General features: G+C 37.1%; 1 protein-coding gene across 1 annotated transcript in view; it reads right to left on the bottom strand.

Moving 5' to 3' along the window:
* Positions 1–875: 875 nt before the first annotated feature.
* Positions 876–19,645, bottom strand: part of UBR3 (ubiquitin protein ligase E3 component n-recognin 3) — a gene marked incomplete at its 3' end in the record, with an annotated part of 118,921 nt that continues 100,151 nt past the window's right edge. The window contains exons 17-20 of the mRNA XM_007452632.1: positions 19,279–19,363; positions 17,581–17,723; positions 15,099–15,195; positions 876–1,017 (exon numbers count right to left, since the gene is read on the bottom strand). Of these exons, the coding sequence (XP_007452694.1) occupies positions 876–1,017; positions 15,099–15,195; positions 17,581–17,723; positions 19,279–19,363 (467 nt within the window). The remainder of the gene's footprint in view (positions 1,018–15,098; positions 15,196–17,580; positions 17,724–19,278; positions 19,364–19,645) is intronic.

Here is a 19,645-nt window from a genome sequence, read left to right as displayed (position 1 = left end):
TAACAAATAGGCTTATTTTTTTAATTTAATTTTTAATTTTTCAAATTCTAATTAGAAAGAAGAAACAATAGTTTTTTTGTATCTAACTGTATAATGTTTATTGTGTCTAGTTACTTCATAAATGTCTATAGTTATTTTACCTATATAACATGAGTATAGTTTGTCTTTAATTTCTTATCCAGGTTAGAACATAAATATGCCTGTTATATATATATACACATACTCCATGACATTATGTATACAATTTTTGAGTACACAACTAATGTTAGCCAAATAAGTAAGTCCGTTCTGTGTGAGAAGACCCAAGGATAAAACAAATTCTAGGTAACAAAAAAGTAAAAGCATCACCTTTTGAGTTTCTAAGGTATTTAACGAAAGAAAGTCCTTAATGGTGTCACATAGGAGCCCATTCAAATCCCTCCATATCACATTCCTGATCAGAGGAAGAAAGCCAAAAGAACAAGCCTAAACACAGGGTCACTGGCTCCTATGGCTGCCATGTTAGTTTTGTCATTTTAGTGGATTCTGGTGGTTGTTTGGTCCCTACTGTTCATTTCATTCTTCCTGTACTCACACAATATTTCACTTCTTGTGGCACAGAAACCATAAAAAAATATTCCTATCTGAAACTGATAATATGAACAGTTTCCCCCCAAAAATGGTATAGCTGTTATTTTCAACTTAGATTTGAAATTACATAAAGAATACAATTCATATATATGTGATTATGACATATCCTCACACATCTTAAACATATAAATACACTTTATTTTATAAATAGTATTTTTATGTAAATATTATCCTTTAGCACTTTTATTTACAAATTATGGTAATAAATTCTAATCTGAGTCTTTCTATTTGAATTACTACTGTACCTTGTAAAGCAGAGTGAATAGCACAATGTGTAAAGTTTTACAGTGCAAAAGTCTCATGAGACCTTTATAGCTGGGATGGAGTGGCGTCCTTTTCTTATAGGGAGGCCAGGGATTTCCAGGGAATTTTCCACTCTGTTTTAAACTGTAAAAATAAAACAAAACTAAAATTAGATGATAGACTCAAGATTAAAATGTAATTTAAATGGTGATTCCATAGCTTCATCACACACTATATAAGTTACTTTAGCACTTTTTGGAATAGCCTTAGGTACAGATCATAACTTCCTCTATCTTTTTCTGGATGTATCATATTATTGATTCATTACCATTGAACTCACAGCCAACAGCACTATAACAGCCTGAACAAAGCTTATCTGACAACAAATTTTCTCTGTAAGGCACATCAAAGCCTTCTTGCCCTCCGGAACACTAAACAGCACTTTGGCACTACACTTGGAGACCATTTTAAACAACGAAATCACCAAAGGACAAAAATGCAAAAACATAGCACTAAATTGACCATAAAAAGGACACGTTTACAGTATGAGCTGAAACAAGAGGGTAGAGTTTTGCTTTGTTCCACTTCAGCCTAGGTGCCCTCTGCATATCCACCGAGATCTGTGACTAACCAAGAAATTGCTCCGAGTATTGATTTCGGGCATAAACATAAATTTTACCAAGTAGCCAAATTTGCAAAATAGAATTTGCAAATAATGAGGATCAACTGTATATGACAGAATTAGTATTACAAACCAGTGAGAAAAGGATGGATTGTTCAATAAATAGTCCTGGAGCTGGTTTTCTGTAGGGGGAAAAAAATTAATAAATCACTACTTCACTCTACATATAAAAATCAACTCCAGGTGGATTAAAAATCCAAATATAAAAGTAAAACTTTAGAACTGATAAACTGTAGACAATCTAACAGAAAAATCATTGAAGAATAAGCCATACACCAATCTCATACCAAGAATCATGAAGGGAAATTACTAAGTTTTTTTTAAAGGCTCAACCTCACCCAGTAATCCAGAGAATGCAAGTGAGTTATACATTCAGCACTTGAAGTTAAAATGACAGAATGAACATAAATATTTAATTTTACTTTCACTCAAAACTCCAATAAAAATATAGTAATGGTTATTTCTTAAAGGATGAAAAGCACCAGGATGAAGATTATCCAAAAAAATACAAACTTTTGTCAGTCGGAAAGCAAATGGATACATGTTGACTCTAGTAAACCTAAGAAAGCCAAATCACAGGAAGGCAATGCGGACAGCTGAGAATCAACCCCAATTACACTGCAGAATCCTCAAAAGGCTCAGAAACTGGAAACATCTGGTTCTTCAATAACTGGAGTCGGGGAGATAGGAGGCTAAAATGAGGACTGGATGAAAACTGCTTCTCCCCCACCCCAACAGAATTCTGGCTAGAGAATTCATCTCTGAAGAAGGTAAAACGCAAGCACAGTTAAGGGTAGGAGGATGGGCGATTAAAATCATCGTATGCCTAGGAAGTCCAGGTGTCCTTTGAGAGCCAGTGAGATTTCACCCTCTTTATGCAAATTCCTTCTTAGAAATCTTTGTCTCTTTAGTTTTCTTAAGCTATGGTATTGACCTAAAACAATAGGAGGAGGTATGGCCAAGACCAAACTGCTTGAGTCCCATTATTCTTGCATTTGGAACACTCTCTATGGCAGACTGTATTGTTGTTCCCAACTGTTGGATCACTTCCTTAAAAGAGGAGGACATCCCTGCTCATTGCCATATGACATGAGGTGCCTCACTGCTGGTACATTACATATCTCCACCCCATCACCAGGCTTAATGTGAGCCAGCAGAATGTGAGAAAAATGACAGAGGAAAAGAAAGAAAGTCATCATATGCATTTTGACTCAGAGCACTTAGGCTCTGACTCCATTCAGTTCACAAAATAATGGCAGCCAGACCATTACCTTCTGGGCAATATTTGAAAATACTTCTCTGAGGAATCTGACAAAACCAAAAAGGAAGTTCTAAAGAGACTAACATAAGGGCTTCTCAACACACCTGCCTGCCCAAATCACACCACGTTAAAGCTCAGAATCTACAAAGATCCACCAAGGCACGGAGAGCTCTTCATCACAAGCAGCCAGAAGTATCAGACATCCAAAGAATGCAGCTAACATAAAAGCTAGAGACTGAACAGTAGAAAACTCAACTTAGAGGAAACAAATATCATGTAGGGAGGGGGGAAAAAATCTTAAAAATAATAAATTACAAGGAGAGGCATCATGGTTTCCTGTTACATGGGTTTGGAAGGGGAAAGTCAGTACAGCCCACATACCCCGTCTATAGATTTCCTGACATCTATATGAGGTGAGAACACCTAGAAACAGGAAAGAATGAATTCATAGTTTGGTCTCCCTATAGGAGATGATTTTTCCTGAATATCTTCTGAGACAAGGACAGGAAAAGTTGACCTTTTCAGCATTTCAAGATCCTTCTGCCTGTGGGTATGTTAGGAGCAAAGGCATATTCTCAAGATGCCGATGTGATTCCTCAATGTAATATCGATGAGAAAATGACCCAGACAAGACAAAGAAGAGGAGGAAATGGCAGCTTCTCAGGGACTGTTGACATTCCAGGATGTAGTCATAGAATTTTCTCAGGATAAGTGGGAATTTCTGGACAGCACTTAATGGGAATTGTACAGGGATGTGAATGTTAGAGAACTATAAAAATCTGGTCTCCTTGGGTCCTGTCTCTAAGCCAGACCTGGTCACCTTTATGGAGCAAAAGAAGGGTCCCTGGGATGTGAAGGGAATGGAGATAATAGCCATACACCCAGGAACTGGGGACCCCACCCAGGTGGAGGATGGTGACTTCAGGCAGAGCATAAGATTCCTGGGGCACCACTCTGTTTCCTCACCAACAACCAACCAGAAGAAAGTCACACACCCTGCTGCTCTCACCCCAAATTTTGCCTATAAAAACTTCTCCCTGAAAACCATGGGGGAATTTGGGGTTTTTTATAGCACAAGCCACCTGTTCTCTTTGCTTAGCCCTGCAATAAACCTTTCTCTGCTAAAAAAAAAAAAAAAAAAAAAAAAATTACCATCAACATACCAAAGAAATGAATTGCATCTATGATTCAAGAAGAGGATGCCATTAAGTTTGCTTTAAAAAAAAAAACTGGTTTCTATATAAAACTATAGTGGCTACATATAAGCATAATTTTCAAAGCAATCTCAATAGCCTATGATTAAATGTTTCAATTATTCTATTTCGTTTAGCATAGAAAAGCAATTTTTAGTTTTTATTTTATTTCTTTGTTTGCTTTAAGCACTAGGCCCCTAAATACACAGCACCTAGATTAATAAAGTGTTCTGAAATAAAGGTTATATATTTGTTCAATGCAGCAGGTAATACACCATTCTGACTGCTCTTTTCAAAATCATTAATGAAATAATGCAAATGAAAAGCTACATGACAACAACAAAAAATTTTAAGTGACTCAAACCAACACTTAATTATTGACTAGCTTGAGACATAAATGACATATATAAACTCATACATCATACTTTAAAACATGGGCCAGCAGCCATTAACCTTCAAGATGGGAGATGGGAAGCAACAGAAATATCAGAAATTACAGTTCAAAAACATTTGCTTTCCAGCTGAATTTAAAGTAACCACTATATAAAAATCACATTTGTCTTTTGGAAATGGTCTAGACAATAGTTCCAACACTGCCATTAACAAACATATTTCACTGAACTTCTCTGGACCACAATGTCCTCATATGTAAAATATAACAATGAATTGAATCGATGGTTTTCCAACTGTTGGTTTGTTTTTGCTCTTGTTGTTTTTTGTTTTTGTTTTTCTCATTTTAAAAGCTGAATTGCCCATTAAGGGGTATTTGGAAGGGAGTGAGGAAAACGGGATGAGCCACCTCCACTCTGTAAGGCCTTCTCTTGCTGTTGCCCAAGCCTCTCTTCCAGTGATGGCTCCAAAGACATTTCTACAGAAGCTGGAGAGAAGATCTTGAAGGGCTTTTCCAGCAATAAGATCCTAAAATTCTAAAGGTCTAAACATCACACAATGAAAATGGCTTATTTTCACTTAAACTCTCAGCACAAAAAAATTTTAAGAAACTTACTTTCCACTCATTTAGCAATTACTGATTATCTACAAAGTGCCCTGCATCAAGGTAGATTCTAAAGACATAATAGCAGGACTTCCCTGGTGGTGAAGTGGTTAAGAATCCGTCTGCCAAAGCAGGGGATAAGGGATTGAGCCCTAGTCCGGGAAGATCCCACATGCTGTGGAGAAACTAAGCCCATGCGCCACAACTACTGAGCCTATGCTCTAGAGCCCACGAGCCACAACTACTGAGGCCGTGTGCCGCAACTACTGAAGCCCGCACACCTAGAGTGCGTGCTCCGCAAAAAGAGAAGCCACCGCAATGAGAAGCCTGTACACTGCAACGCAGAGTAGCCTGCTCGCCACAAGAAGAAAAACCCTGCACGCAGCAACAAAGACCCAGTACAGCCAAAATAAATAAATAAATAGAGAGGGACCTTCAAGATGGCGGAAGAGTAAGACGTGGAGATTACCTTCCTGCCCACAAACACATCAGAAATACATCTACATGTGGAACAACTCCTACAGAACACCTACTGAACGCTGGCAAAAGACCGCAGACTTCCCCAAAGGCAAGAAACTCCCCACGTACCTGGGTAGGGCAAAAGAGAAAAGAAAAAAACAGAGACAAAAGAATAGGGACAGGGGCTTCGCTGGTGGTGCAGTGGTTGAGAGTCCGCCTGCCGATGCAGGGGACACAGGTTCGTGCCCCAGGCTGGGAAGATTCCACATGCCACAGAGCGGCTAGGCCCGTGAGCCATGGCCGCTGAGCCTGCGCGTCTAGAGCCTGTGCTCCACAACGGGAGAGGCCACAACAGTAAGAGGCCCGCGTACCACAAAAAAACAAAACAACAACAACAACAAAAAAAGAATAGGGATGGGACCTGCATCTAGGGGAGGGAGCTGTGAAGGAGGAAAAGTTTCCACACACTAGGAAGCTCCTTCACCGGCACAGACGGGGAGTGGGCAGGGGGGGAAGCGTCAGAGTCACGGAGGAGTGCAATAACAGAGGTGCAGAGGGCAAAGCAGAGAGATTCCCGCACAGAGGATCGGTGCCAACCAGCACTCACCAGCCTGAGAGGCTGGTCTGCTCACCAGCTGGGACAGGTTGGGGGCTGGGAGTTGAGGCTCCTGCCTCAGAGGTCAGATCCCAGGGAGAGGACTGGGGTTGGCTGTGTGAACACAGCATGAAGGGGGCTAGTGCACCACAGCTAGCCAGGAGGGAGTCCAGGAAAAAGTCTGGACCTGCCTAAGAGGCAAGAGACCATTGTTTCAGGGTGCGTGAGGAGAGGGGATTCAGAGCACCACCTAAATGAGCTCCAGAGACGGATGCAAGCCACGGCTATCGGCGTGGACACCAGAGACCGGCATGAAATGCTAAGGCTGCTGCTGTAGCCACCAAGAAGCCTGAGGGCAAGCACAGGTCACTAACCACAACTTCCCTCCCGGGAGCCTGTGCAGCCCGCCACTGCCAGGGTCCCCGAGATCCAGGGACAACTTCTCCAGGAGAACACACAGTGCGCCTAAGGCTGCTGTAACATCACGCCTGCCTCTGCCACCGCAGGCTCACCCCGCATTCCGTACCCCTCCCTCCCCGTGGCCTGAGTGAGCCAGATCCCCCTAATCAGTTGCTATTTCAAGCTCATCCTGTCAGGGCGGGGAATAGACACCCTCAGGCAACCTACATGCAGAGACAAGGCCAAATCCAAAGCTGAACCCCAGGAGCTGTGCAAACAAAGAAGAGAAAGGAAAATTTCTCCTAGCAGCCTCGGGAGCAGCAGATTAAATCTCCACAATCAACTTCAAGTACCCTGCATCTGTGGAATACTTGGATAGACAACGAATCATCCCAAACGTGAGGCAGTGGAATTGGGGAGCAACTGTAGACTTGGGGTTTGCTTTCTGCAGCTAATTTGTTTCTGATTTTATGTTTATCTTAATTAAGTATTTAGGGCTTATTATCACTGGTAGATTTGTTTATTGATTTGGTTGCTCTCTTTTTATATATAGATAGATAGATAGATAGATAGATAGATATTGTTTCCTTTTTCTCTTTTTGTGAGTGTGTATGTGTATGCTTCTTTGTTTGATTTTGTATGTATAGCTTTGCTTTTACCATTTGTCCTAGGGCTCTGCCTGCCCGTTATTTTTTTGTTTGTGTTTTTATTTTTATTTTTTAGTATAGTTTTTAGTGCTTGTTATCATTGGTGGATTTGCTTTTTAGTTTGGTTGCTCTCTTCTTTCTTTCTTTCTTTTTTAAATTACTCTTGTATTTTTTTTTATTTTTAATCATATTTTTTATTTTTTATTTTAATAACTTTTTTTTTTCTCTTCTTTCTCTCATTTTTTTTCTCCCTTTTCTTCTGAGCCATGTGGCTGACAGGGTCTTGGTGCTCTGGCCGGGTGTCAGGCCTGAGCCTCTAAGGTGAGATAGCCCAGTTCAGGACACTGGACCACCAGAGACCTCCCGGCTCCATGTAAATTCAAATGGAGAAAGCTCTCCCAGAGATCTCCATCTCAACACTAAGACCAGCTCCACTTAATGATGAGCAAGCTACAGTGCTGGACACCCTATGCCAAACAGCTAGCAAGACAGAAACACAACCCCACCCATCAGCAGAGAGGCTGCCTAAGATCATAATAAGGTCACCCCAAAACACACCACCAGACGCAGTCCTGCCCACCAGAAAGACAAGATCCAGCCTCATCCACCAGAACACACGCACTAGTCCCCTCCACCAGGAAGCCTACACAACCCACTGAACCAACCTTAGCCACTGGGGCCAGCCACTAAAAACAATGGGAACTATGAACCTGCAGCCTGCAAAAAGGAGACCCCAAACACAGTATGATAAGCAAAATGAGAAGACAGAAAAACACACAGCAGATGAAGGAGCAAGATAAAAACCCACCAGACCTAACAAATGAAGAGGAAACAGGCAGTCTACCTGAAAAAGAATTCAGAGTAATGATAGTAAAAATGATCCAAAATCTTGGAAACAGAATGGAGAAAATACAAGAAACGTTTAACAAGGACATAGAAGAACTAAAGAGCAAACAATGATGAACAACACAATAAATGAAATTAAAAATTCTCTAGAAGGAATCAATAGCAGAAAAACTGAGGCAGAAGAATGGATAAGTGACCTGGAAGATAAAATAGTGGAAACAACTACTGCAGAGCAGAATAAAGAATGAAAAGTATTGAGAACAGTCTCAGAGACCTCTGGGACAACAATAAATGCACCAACATTCGAATTATAGGGGTCCCAGAAGTAGAAGAGAAAAAGAAAGGGACTGAGAAAATATTTGAAGAGATTATAGTTGAACACTTCCCTAATATGGGAAAGGAAATAGTCAATCAAGTACAGGAAGCACAGAGAGTCCCATACAGGATAAATCCAAGGAGAAACATGCCAAGACACATATTAATCAAACTATCAAAAATTAAATATAAAGAAAAAATACTAAAAGCAGCAAGGGAAAAACAATAACATACAAGGGAATCCCCATAAAGTTAACAGCTGATCTTTCCGCAGAAATTCTGCAAGCCAGAAGGGAGTGGAAGGACATATTTAAAGTGGTGAAAGGGAAAAACCTACAACCAAGATTACTCTACCCAGCAAGGATCTCATTCAGATTCAATGGAGAAATTAAAACCTTTGCAGACAAGCAAAAGCTAAGAGAATTCAGCACCACCAACCCAGTTTTACAACAAATACTAAATGAACTTCTCTAGGCAGGAAACACAAGAGAAGAGAAAGACCTACAATAACAAAACCAAAACAATTAAGAAAATGGTAATACGAACATACATATCAATAACTACCTTAAATGTAAATAGATTAAATGCTTCAACCAAAAGACACAGACTGGCTAAATGGATACAAAAACAAGACCTGTATATATGCTGTCTACAAGAGACCCACTTCAGACCTAGGGACACATACAGACTGAAAATGAGTGCATGGAAGAAGATATTCCATGCAAATAGAAATCAAAAGAAAGCTGGAGTAGCAATTCTCATATCAGACAAAACAGACTTCAAAATAAAGATTATTCCAAGAGACAAAGAAGGACTCTACATAATGATCAAGGGATCAATCCAAGAAGAAGATAAAACAATTGTAAATATTTATGCCTCCAAAATAGGAGCACCTCAATACATAAGGCAAATGCTGACAGCCATAAAAGGGGAAATCGACAATAACACAATCATAGTAGGTGACTTAAACACCCTACTTCCACCAATGGACAGATCATACAAAATGAAAATAAATAAGGAAACAGAAGCTTTAAATGATACATTAAACAAGATGGACTTAATTGATATTTATAGGACATTCCATCCAAAAACAACAGAATACACTTTCTTCTCAAGTGCTCATGGAACATTCTCCAGGATAGACCATATCTTGGGTCACAAATCAAGCCTTGGTAAATTTAAGCAAATTGAAATCGTATCAAGTATCTTATCCAAACACAACACTATGAGAGTAGATATCAATTACAGGAAAAAACCTGTAAAAACCACAAACACATGGACACTAAACAATACGCTACTAAATAACCAAGAAATCACTGAAGAAATCAAAGAGGAAATCAAAAAATACCTAAAAACAAATGACAATGAAAACACAATGACCCAAAAGTGATGGGATGCAGCAAAAGCAGTTCTAAGAGCAAAGTTTATAGCAATACAATCCTACCTCAAGAAACAAGAAACATCTCAAACAAACAACCTAACATTATACCTAAAGCAATTAGAGAAAGAACAACAAAAAAACCCAAAAGTTAGCAGAAGGAAAGAAATCATAAAGATCAGATCAGAAATCAATGAAAAAGAAATAAAGGGAACAATAGCAAAGACCAATAAAACTAAAACCTGGTTCTTTGAGAAGATAAACAAAATTGATAAACCATTAGCCAGACTCATCAAGAAAAAAAGGGAGAAGACTCAAATCAATAGAATTAGAGATGAAAAAGGAGAAGTAACAACTGACACGGCAGAAACACAAAGATCATGAGAGATTACTACAAGCAACTCTATGCCAATAAAATGGACAACATGGAAGCAATGGACAAATTCTTAGAAAAGCACAACCTTCCAAGACTGAACCAGGAAGATACAGAAAATCTAAACAGACCAATCACAAGCACTGAAATTGAAACTGTGATTAAAAATCTTCCAACAAACAAAAGCCCATGACCGGATGGCTTCACAGGTGAATTCTATCACACATTTAGGGAAGAACTAATACCTATCCTTCTCAAACTCTTCTAAAATACAGCAAAGGGAGGAACACTCCCAAACTCATTCTACGAGGCCACCATCACCCTGATACCAAAACCAGACAAAGATGTCACAAAGAAAGAAAACTACAGGCCAATATCAGTGATGAACATAGATGCAAAAATCCTCAACAAAATACTAGCAAACAGAATCCAACAGCACGTTAAAAGGATCATACAACATGATCAAGTGGCGTTTATCCCAGGAATGCAAGGATTCGTCAGTAAATACAAATCAATCAATGTGATACACCAAATTAACAAACTGGAGGAGAAAAACCGTATGATCATCTCAATAGCTGCATAGAAAGCTTTTCACAAAATTCAACACCCATTTATGATAAAGGCCCTCCAGAAAGTAGGTAGAGAGGTAACTTACCTCAACGTAATAAAAGGCCATATATGACAAACCCACAGCCAACATCATCCTCAATGGTGAAAAACTGAAACCATTTCCACTTAGGCCAGGAACAAGACAAGGTTGCTCACTCTCACCACTATTATTTAACATAGTTTTGGAAGTTTTAGCCACAGCAATCAGAGAAGAAAAAGAAATAAAAGGAATCCAAATGGGAAAAGAAGAAGTAAAGCTGTCACTGTTTGCAGATGACATGATACTATACGTAGAGAATCCTAAAGAGGCTACCAGAAAACTACTAGAGCTAATCAATGAATTTGGTAAAGCAGCAGGATACCAAATTAATGCACAGAAATCTCTTGCATTCCTATACACTAATGATGACAAATCTCAAAGAGATATTAAGGAAACACTCCCATTTACCACAGCAACAAAAAGAATAAAATACCTAGGAATAAACCTACCTAAGGAGAAAAAAGAACTGGATGCAGAAAACTATAAGACACTGAGGAAAGAAATTAAAGATGATACAAGTAGATGGAGAGATATACCATATTCTCGGATTGGAAGAATCAACATTGTGAAAATGACTCTACTGCCCAAAGCAATCTACAGATTCAATGCAATCCCTATCAAACTGCCAATGGTATTTTTCACAGAACTAGAACAAAAAAATTCACAATTTGTATGGAAACACAAAAGACCCCAAATAGCCAAAGCAATCTTGAGAAAGAAAAACAGAGCTGGAGGAATCAGGCTGCCAGACTTCAGACTATACTACAAAGCTGCAGTAATAAGGACAGTATGGTACTGGCACAAAAGAAGAAATATAGATCAGTGGAACAGGATAGAAAGCCCAGAGATAAACCACACACATATGGTCACCTTATTTTTGATAAAGGAGGCAAGAATGTACAATGGAGAAAAGACAGCCTCTTCAATAAGTGGTGCTGGGAAAACAGAACAGCTACACGTAAAAGAATGAAATTAGAACACTCCCTAACACTATACACAAAAATAAACTCAAAATGGATTAAAGACCTAAATGTAAGGCCAGAGACTATAAAACTCTTATAGGAAAACACAGACAGAACACTCTATGACAAATCACAGCAAGATCCTTCTTGACTCTCCTAGGGAAATGGAAATAAAAACAAAAATAAACAAATGGGACCTAATGAAACTTAAAATCTTTTGCACAGCAAAGGAAACCATAAACAAGATGAAAAGAAAACCCTCAGAATGGGAGAAAATATTTGCAAATCAAGCAACTGACAAAGGATTAATCTCTAAAATTTACAAGCAGCTGATGCAGCTCAATACTGAAAAAACGAACAACCCAATCCAAAAATGGGCAGAAGACCCAAACAGACATTTCTCCCAAGAAGATATACAGACTGCCAACAAATACATGAAAGGATGCTCAACCTCACTAATCATTAGAGAAATGCAAATCAAAACTACAATGAGGTATCACCTCAAACCAGTCAGAATGGCCATCATCAATAAGTCTACAAACAATAAATGCTGGAGTGGGTGTGGAGAAAAGGGAACCCTCTTGCACTGTTGGTGGGAATGTAAATTGATACAGCCACTGTGGAGAACAGTATGGAGGGTCCTTAAAATACTAAAAATAGGGCTTCCCTGGTGGCGCAGTGGTTGAGATTCTGCCTGCTGATGCAGGGGACACGGGTTTGTGCCCCGGTCTGGGAAGATCCCACATGCCGTGGAGCGGCTGGGCCCGTGAGTCATGGCCACTGACCCTGCGCATCCGGAGCCTGTGCTCCGCAACGGGAGAGGCCACAACAGTGAGAGGTCCGCGTACAGCAAAAAAAACAAAAAACAAAACTAAAAATAGAACTACCATACGACCCAGCAATCCCACTACTGGGCATATACCCTGAGAAAACCATAATTCAAAGAGTCATGTACCACAATGTTCACCGCAGCTCTATTTACAATAGCCAGGACACGGAAGCAACCTAAGTGTCCATCGACAGATGAATGGGTAAAAAAGACGTGGCACATATATACAATGGAATATTACTCAGCCATAAAAAGAAACGAAATTGAGTTATCTGTACTGAGGTGGATGGACCTAGAATCTGTCATACAGAGTGAAGTAAGTCAGAAAGAGAAAAACAAATACCGTTTGCTAACACATATATATGGAATCTAAAAAACAAAACAAGAAAACAAAATGGTTTTGAAGAACCTAGGGGGAGGACAGGAATAAAGGCGCAGAGGTAGAGAATGGACCTGAGGACACAGGGAGGGGGAAGGGTAAGCTGGGACAAAGTGAGAGGGTGGCATGGACATACATACACTACCAAATGTAAAACAGATAGCTAGTAGGAAGCAGCCACATAGCACAGGGAGATCAGCTCGGTGCTTTGTGTCCACCTAGAGGGTTGGGATAGGGAGGGTGGGAGGGAGACGCAAGAGGGAGTGGATATGGGGATATATGTATATGTATAGCTGATTCACTTTGTTATAAAGCAGAAACACACCATTGTAAAGCAATTATACTCCAATAAAGATGTTAAAAAATAAATAAGTAAAGATTTTTTTAATGCTAAAAATAAAGACACAATAGCTTTAATTTACCTAATTATTTTTCTCTATAATTTTTCAAAACGCCTTTCTATTACCTTCTTGAAATAAAAAAGGATCACACTAAGTAAATCAGTTTTGCCACTTCTGTTCCTTAAAACTAAAAGAAAATGCAAATGACCAATAGCCAATAAGCCCTACACTTTAGGCTTATTTCCCAGTTGTGTTATATTAAGAACTCAAATGGTCAATTATACACTCATATAAGTGATATCACATAAAGGAAAAAGATGTTATATTTCATATACAAAATAAATTTCAAAAAAATTTAAGTTGTACATAGAAACAAACACATTCTTCACGGATATATTTATCTTAAATATAAAAAATATATTAATATAATATTGCATATAAAATTTCAGAGATTAATTTATAAGAAAATGATTTTAATCTGAAGTTAAAGTGTATTTGTTATCTGTTATTATTCTCTTATTTAAATACACATTTCTTTAAACAAAGATTTTTAAACTGCCAAAAAACATCACAGCAATTCAGACATATTTCTAAGAAACTATACAGACATTGTACAGGAACTCAAAAGCCAAATGAGGAGAATGAGATTATGAGAAAAAATAGCAAAACAGGAAAGAGGAAAATTTAATAAAAATAGCTCTACAGATATGGTTTTCATTTTTCAGCATGAACTACTCAAATTTATTTACTCAACAAATATATGCTGAATGCCTTTTTATATGCCAGCACTGATATAGATTCTGAAGATATAAAAGAGACACAGAGACAAAAATACCTTCCCTCAAGGAACTAAGAGTCTAGTAAAAACCTACAAAGCAAACAAATAGTTACAAAGCTACACGAAAAGCATAAAAAGAGGTTGCTAAGAAAGCAGAGAAAGGAGAATCTCAGACTATGTTCCCACGGGTTTTAGAGAAAGGTAGAGAGAGATGCTGAACTAAGTTTTGTTTTTCGTTTTTGTCTTTCTTGGGGTGGGGTGAGGGGAGGGGAGAATATGCTAAACTTCTATAAAGTTTATAAACTTTCTTCAGAGGTATCTATGATGGTTCTTAAATTCAGCATATATCCATTACTGCAAAGTCTTGGCAAAAAGAAGTTTCAATTACACCCAATATCTGTATTTACACTTTGATGGTTATATGAACAAATATTTTCTCAAGACCAAAGACATTTATATCATCTTAAACTTGTTTTCAAAATGTTTAACTAAGCACAAATAAACTGAGCACAAATAAAAGGCAATATCCTATAATGTTCAGCAATAGATTAACTATTTAATGTTTAAAAACAGGAGGAAATAATACATTAAAAAATAGTCTACGACAATAATATATAAAACTGAATTCTCCATTAAAAAGATATCCTTCAAAATTTTTCGGCAATTATCAACATTTTAACTACTTTGTTAAATATTTACAAATAAAATTCATTTTACTTTGGCTGTTTTCCCAATTGTCAAGAACACAGCAATATTACCACATTTTTTGTACCTACCCATCATCTCTGATATCAGACAATTTTAGTCTCTTAAGTTGTGCCTCCTCTACTGCTTTAAAAGTAGAACAACACAAAACCAAGCTTTGAATTCTCCTGGTCAAAGAGCAACTAAATAAGTTTGTTATTTTTTTACATTTATTTGTGATGTTTTATAAAATTTATTTTTATCAGATTAATGTCAGGTTTTTGGATCAAGATCTTGAGAACATAAATCTCAGCCAGATTATTTTTTTAATCTTAAAATATTTTCTCCTCTAAAGATTGAGTATATTTTAATGAGAGCATATCACATTTGTGTTATAACTGAAATTTTTCTCTATAAACACAAGATATCCATTATTTTACTGACTAACATAACGTACTTACAATGCTGTGTATCTGTCCATTGCAGACTGCACGTCTCTACGGTAAACTGTTCGAAGAATGACCATGACGGGGTCAAACTCATGATCCCAGACTTCAGCTATTATTCAAAAGAGAGTAGAAACAAAACACTGACTTCTTAGGAATAAAGTCGATCTCTAATGACGAATTACATTTAAGTATATCTTATATTTAAAAAATGGGAAAGTTTAATTTGATTATATATTTGCCTTAATAAGCTTGATGCAATGACCACTTTTCTAAATCAAAAATCATTATTTCGTCACTATAATGTTCTCTTAAGTTCAGCAAGAACTAGTGAGCAAGAAGTTTTATAATGTGATAACGCCTCACCATAAAAGTTTAGCTCACTTTTTTTTGTAAAGTGCCAATGAGAAAGTAAGAAACACAATGCATTAACATTTTTGAAAGTATTCGAAGATAAAAATGTGAAAGCTAGATTAAAAAATTAATGAGCCATTGATTTTCAAGAGCTTAGTTTATAAACACTTTTTGGTTTATAAAAGATTTGTTCTTTTGCTATAATTGATCTCCTTACCTTCTCCACAATTAGGAACCATTATCCCATGTGTGGTATATGTACAATTGGTGGTACACAAGATGATTTTAAGTATTAAGTGCACAAAGCTTATGTTAATAGCTATATAATTACATTAACGTGTACTAGAAAATTGCACATTGCAAATAAAACCTGTGATCTCACTAATAATCATGCTTAGGATGAGAATTCTTAACATTTCTTAACATTTGAACATTAAGCATCTCTCTACACATCTACTATAATTTCAACTTTCTGGCATAAAAAAAAATGTTAACAACTGTCCCTATTTCATGTAACAGGCCATCTTAAATTATCATAAGTATGATTTAAGATCCTTAAGATAGGCCTTCAAAAAGACATAGAACCTTTGTTATTAATTCTATTATCTGTTTTTGTCAGAATTATAAAACCATTGAAATGGAAGAAAACTTCAGTGATTAACTAACTGGTCCAGGAGGCTTCAGTGTTCCAAGAAGTTGGATTTCAACAGAGATTTACCAGGGGCCACTTTAGGAGCAAGGAGATGGTAAAACAGATGAGAAGCTATGTCCACTAACCACACTCACTTTAACAAGAGTAGGTTTGCTTTTATTGCTTTTGTATAACAGATTCACTTAAGGCTTAGTTCCCCCAAACTGAAGGCTTATCTTAAACACTTTTTTAAAAAACACTCATCTATTCCAACTCACTCATTTTACAAATAAGAAGTTAAATCCAAAGATAAAACACTGACTTTCTCAATATCGCACAACTGGCTAATACAACTCAGTACTGCATCTGAATATGACACCCAATTTCTTGATTCTAATCTTCCAATGTCCAGTGCTCTGTCTCAGTGTCTCAAACTTTATTGTGCGTGACAATCATCCTTTAGAGCTTAGTAAAAAAGCAGATTTCCAGAATTAATCCCCAGAGATCTGGATAAGAGCAGATTGGGGTTGAGGCGTAGGAACCTGTATTTTAATAAGGACCGCGAATGAGTGACACAGATTATGCTCACATCACACTTTATTAATAAGCACTGCATTATACAAGAACATCACTCTACTTCTAAGCTCACCTAAATTTTAGATACAAAGTGTTCTCTACAATAAAGAAATACTGTGTATTTTCTTTAATGGAATACATTTCAACCAGAGACTCTGGATTGTTCTTGCTACCTTTGTGAACTCTCTGAAAAATCACACATGATAAGGTTTATTTTGGTGAGTTTTACCAAACATGGTACATGCTATTTACAACTACAAAGTGGGCATCAGTTTTTCACTTAGACAATGAGTGCTGAGAGGGGCAAGAAGCATGCAACTGCTACTTCTTTCAGAATTTTAACTTAGATTAATGAAAATGTGAAAGAGAAGAAGAAAAGACCATGAATCAGGATTCCACCTACTTCTGGCTTTTGTCAAGCATGTCATCTACAAATCCAGGGGGAAAACTTTAGAAAACTAACCACTTACAGAAAAGGTTTCTATGTATTTATACAGGTTCAAAATGTATGAGAATGTTATCAGTATTCCACATAGATTTTAACTGTTTCAAGTTAAAATTTGGGTAGTGAGAACTATTTCAAAATCAAATTTAAAGGGCAAATACATTCAGAATGTTTGTAGTATATATTTTGCTTCATAATTTCTGGTTCATTTACAGTTCATTCACTTACAAAAATAAACTGGAGTTCATATATAAAGTTACTTTTATAATTTAGAGTCATCTAAGAAGTCTTATTGTAATATAAACCACAGGTTTGTAAATAAATGGAACCAGTATCACTGTACACCATAAAAGACAAACATACATCTATAAGAAAGTTGAGGGGAAAAACCAAAGCTGAACAAATATAAGGCAAACATTTTGTTTCAGTATACACAATGAACCTTCAGAAAACTGATATTTGAAAAAACACATTTATGTATATAAACATACCTTTAGGAGTATACATGCCTTGTTGCATAGAACCTCCAGGTTCAAAAACAGGAGCCTTAAAATCAGCTACAGCTGATAAAACTGATTCAAAGCTATAACTTCCTGGAATAATGCCACTTTTGGGATTTGGATTTTCTGGAATATGATGTATGTGTCAAGAAAAAAATTAATAACTAAAAGTCGCATACTTAATCTTACCAAGGTATTCTAGTTTCTAACTTCCTTTGCTAAAATATGCAGAGTAATTGGCTGTAATACATAAAGTCGGCCACAAGAGGGCTATATAATACAACAGTTCAATAATAACTTTATTAACTGTGAATTAAGATACCTTAATCTAGAAGCCTACTAATAAATTACATGCTGAAGTAGCTCTGAAGTATATTTCCCCCAAAACAAATTAATACAGTTTCAGGAAATGAAAAAAAAAACTTTTAAAATTAATCTCCATTTTCATCCTTTTGCAAATAAAGTTGTAATTTCCCTTAGAAAATCAAACACAGTATACTAAAAATCAGCCCAGACTTTTATGAGCAAAGATTATTTTTCCAAAAACACAAAATGTCACCCTCAAAATAATAAGGAAAAAGATACTAAGCAAATTTTATAAAAATAAGAAAACCACAAAGATTCTTTCCTCTTGGTTTCACATTAAAGCTACATAATTCTTCTAAATTCAAAGTTACAGAGAATGCTTTTGCTCTTTTGCAGCACTAATATACAGTATATAATGGCTGAATGAAATCATCAAACAGTATCAAACTGTTGGCTGCTTAAGAAAATCTTCAAGGTTATCAAATAGGCATTTCTAATAGGAGCTATTTCACAAAATTTAGCCAATTATTTCAAACATAATCATAATGTACAAATTAAATTTAGCCAAAAATTCACAAATAAATTTTATCGCAAAATAACATGATCTTTGTCTAAAATTTTATAAACAATAAATCAAAAAATAATAAAGTGTCCATTGTATGCTCAGTCTATACAGAGAACCATAAGTTTTTAAAGTTTGTAGACAACAGTCTTTGCCCTTAAAAACCTCTTAGTTTAAAACTGAATTCTAAGAAAAAAATCCCAGAATGTTTAAAGCTCTGGTAATAATAATGATAAGATATACCTCTAAATTTTAACCATGAATTCCAGCCTGGCTATAGAGATAAAGTAGACCTAGCTGCCTTTCACCAAGTGTCAAGCTCCCTTTCACTATTGCTGTCCTTAAAGGTCAGATCCTGGGGTGCCCAGAGCCACCAGTCCTGATGCCTAACCAAGGTCTAATAAGAGTACCCTGAGGGCTTCCCTGGTGGCGCAGTGGTTGAGAGTCCGCCTGCCGATGCAGGGGACACAGGTTCGTGCCCCAGTCTGGGAAGATCCCACATGCCGTGGAGTGGCTGGGCCCGTGAGCCATGGCCATTGAGCCTACGTGTCCGGAGCCTGTGCTCCGCAACAGGAGAGGCCTCAACAGGGAGAGGCCCGCGTACCGGAAAAAAAAAAAAAAAGTACCCTGAGAGACGACAGAGGCAAAAAAATCTACCAGTGGTCTTGAACACAGAATTGAACTGGAGTTTTTCTCCATATTATTTGTCAACTTCAAAAAAAAACCATTTTAATCAAAAAGTGATATATTTCTAATCCATGAATATTACTTACAACTTAGATCCTGCAACTAACAGAAAATTAAACTTTTAAAAGGATATGAGGTCCAGCAATGAACTATGTGTTCTGTCATTCATACACAGCTGGGCTACCATCTCTGCTCTGAGAATCTCATCATCAGACATTCCTAAAATTAAAAATAGAATTAATAAATCTGAATATCTATATTTTATAAAGAAACAACTTACCACACAATTTATTAAGTGTAAATACCAAAAATGAGATGCTTACAAAATTAAAGAGCAAAGAATACAATGCCCCAATATAACTGCAGTTTAACTACCCTGATATTTGCAGTTCCCTTAAGAGGTTTTTTAAAGGATATTCTAAAAGGAGTGTCAACGGTAATACATCCTTTCCTTTTTTTCCATAAGCCAGTTACTACCACAAGGAGAAGGGAGGAAAGGGA

This window comes from Lipotes vexillifer, unplaced genomic scaffold (genome assembly GCF_000442215.2).
Source record: "Lipotes vexillifer unplaced genomic scaffold, Lipotes_vexillifer_v1.1 scaffold454, whole genome shotgun sequence".
Classification (NCBI taxonomy): domain Eukaryota; kingdom Metazoa; phylum Chordata; class Mammalia; order Artiodactyla; family Lipotidae; genus Lipotes; species Lipotes vexillifer.
The sequence above is the reverse complement of the archived record's forward strand: the minus strand, read 5'-3'. Positions and strand labels throughout refer to the sequence as shown.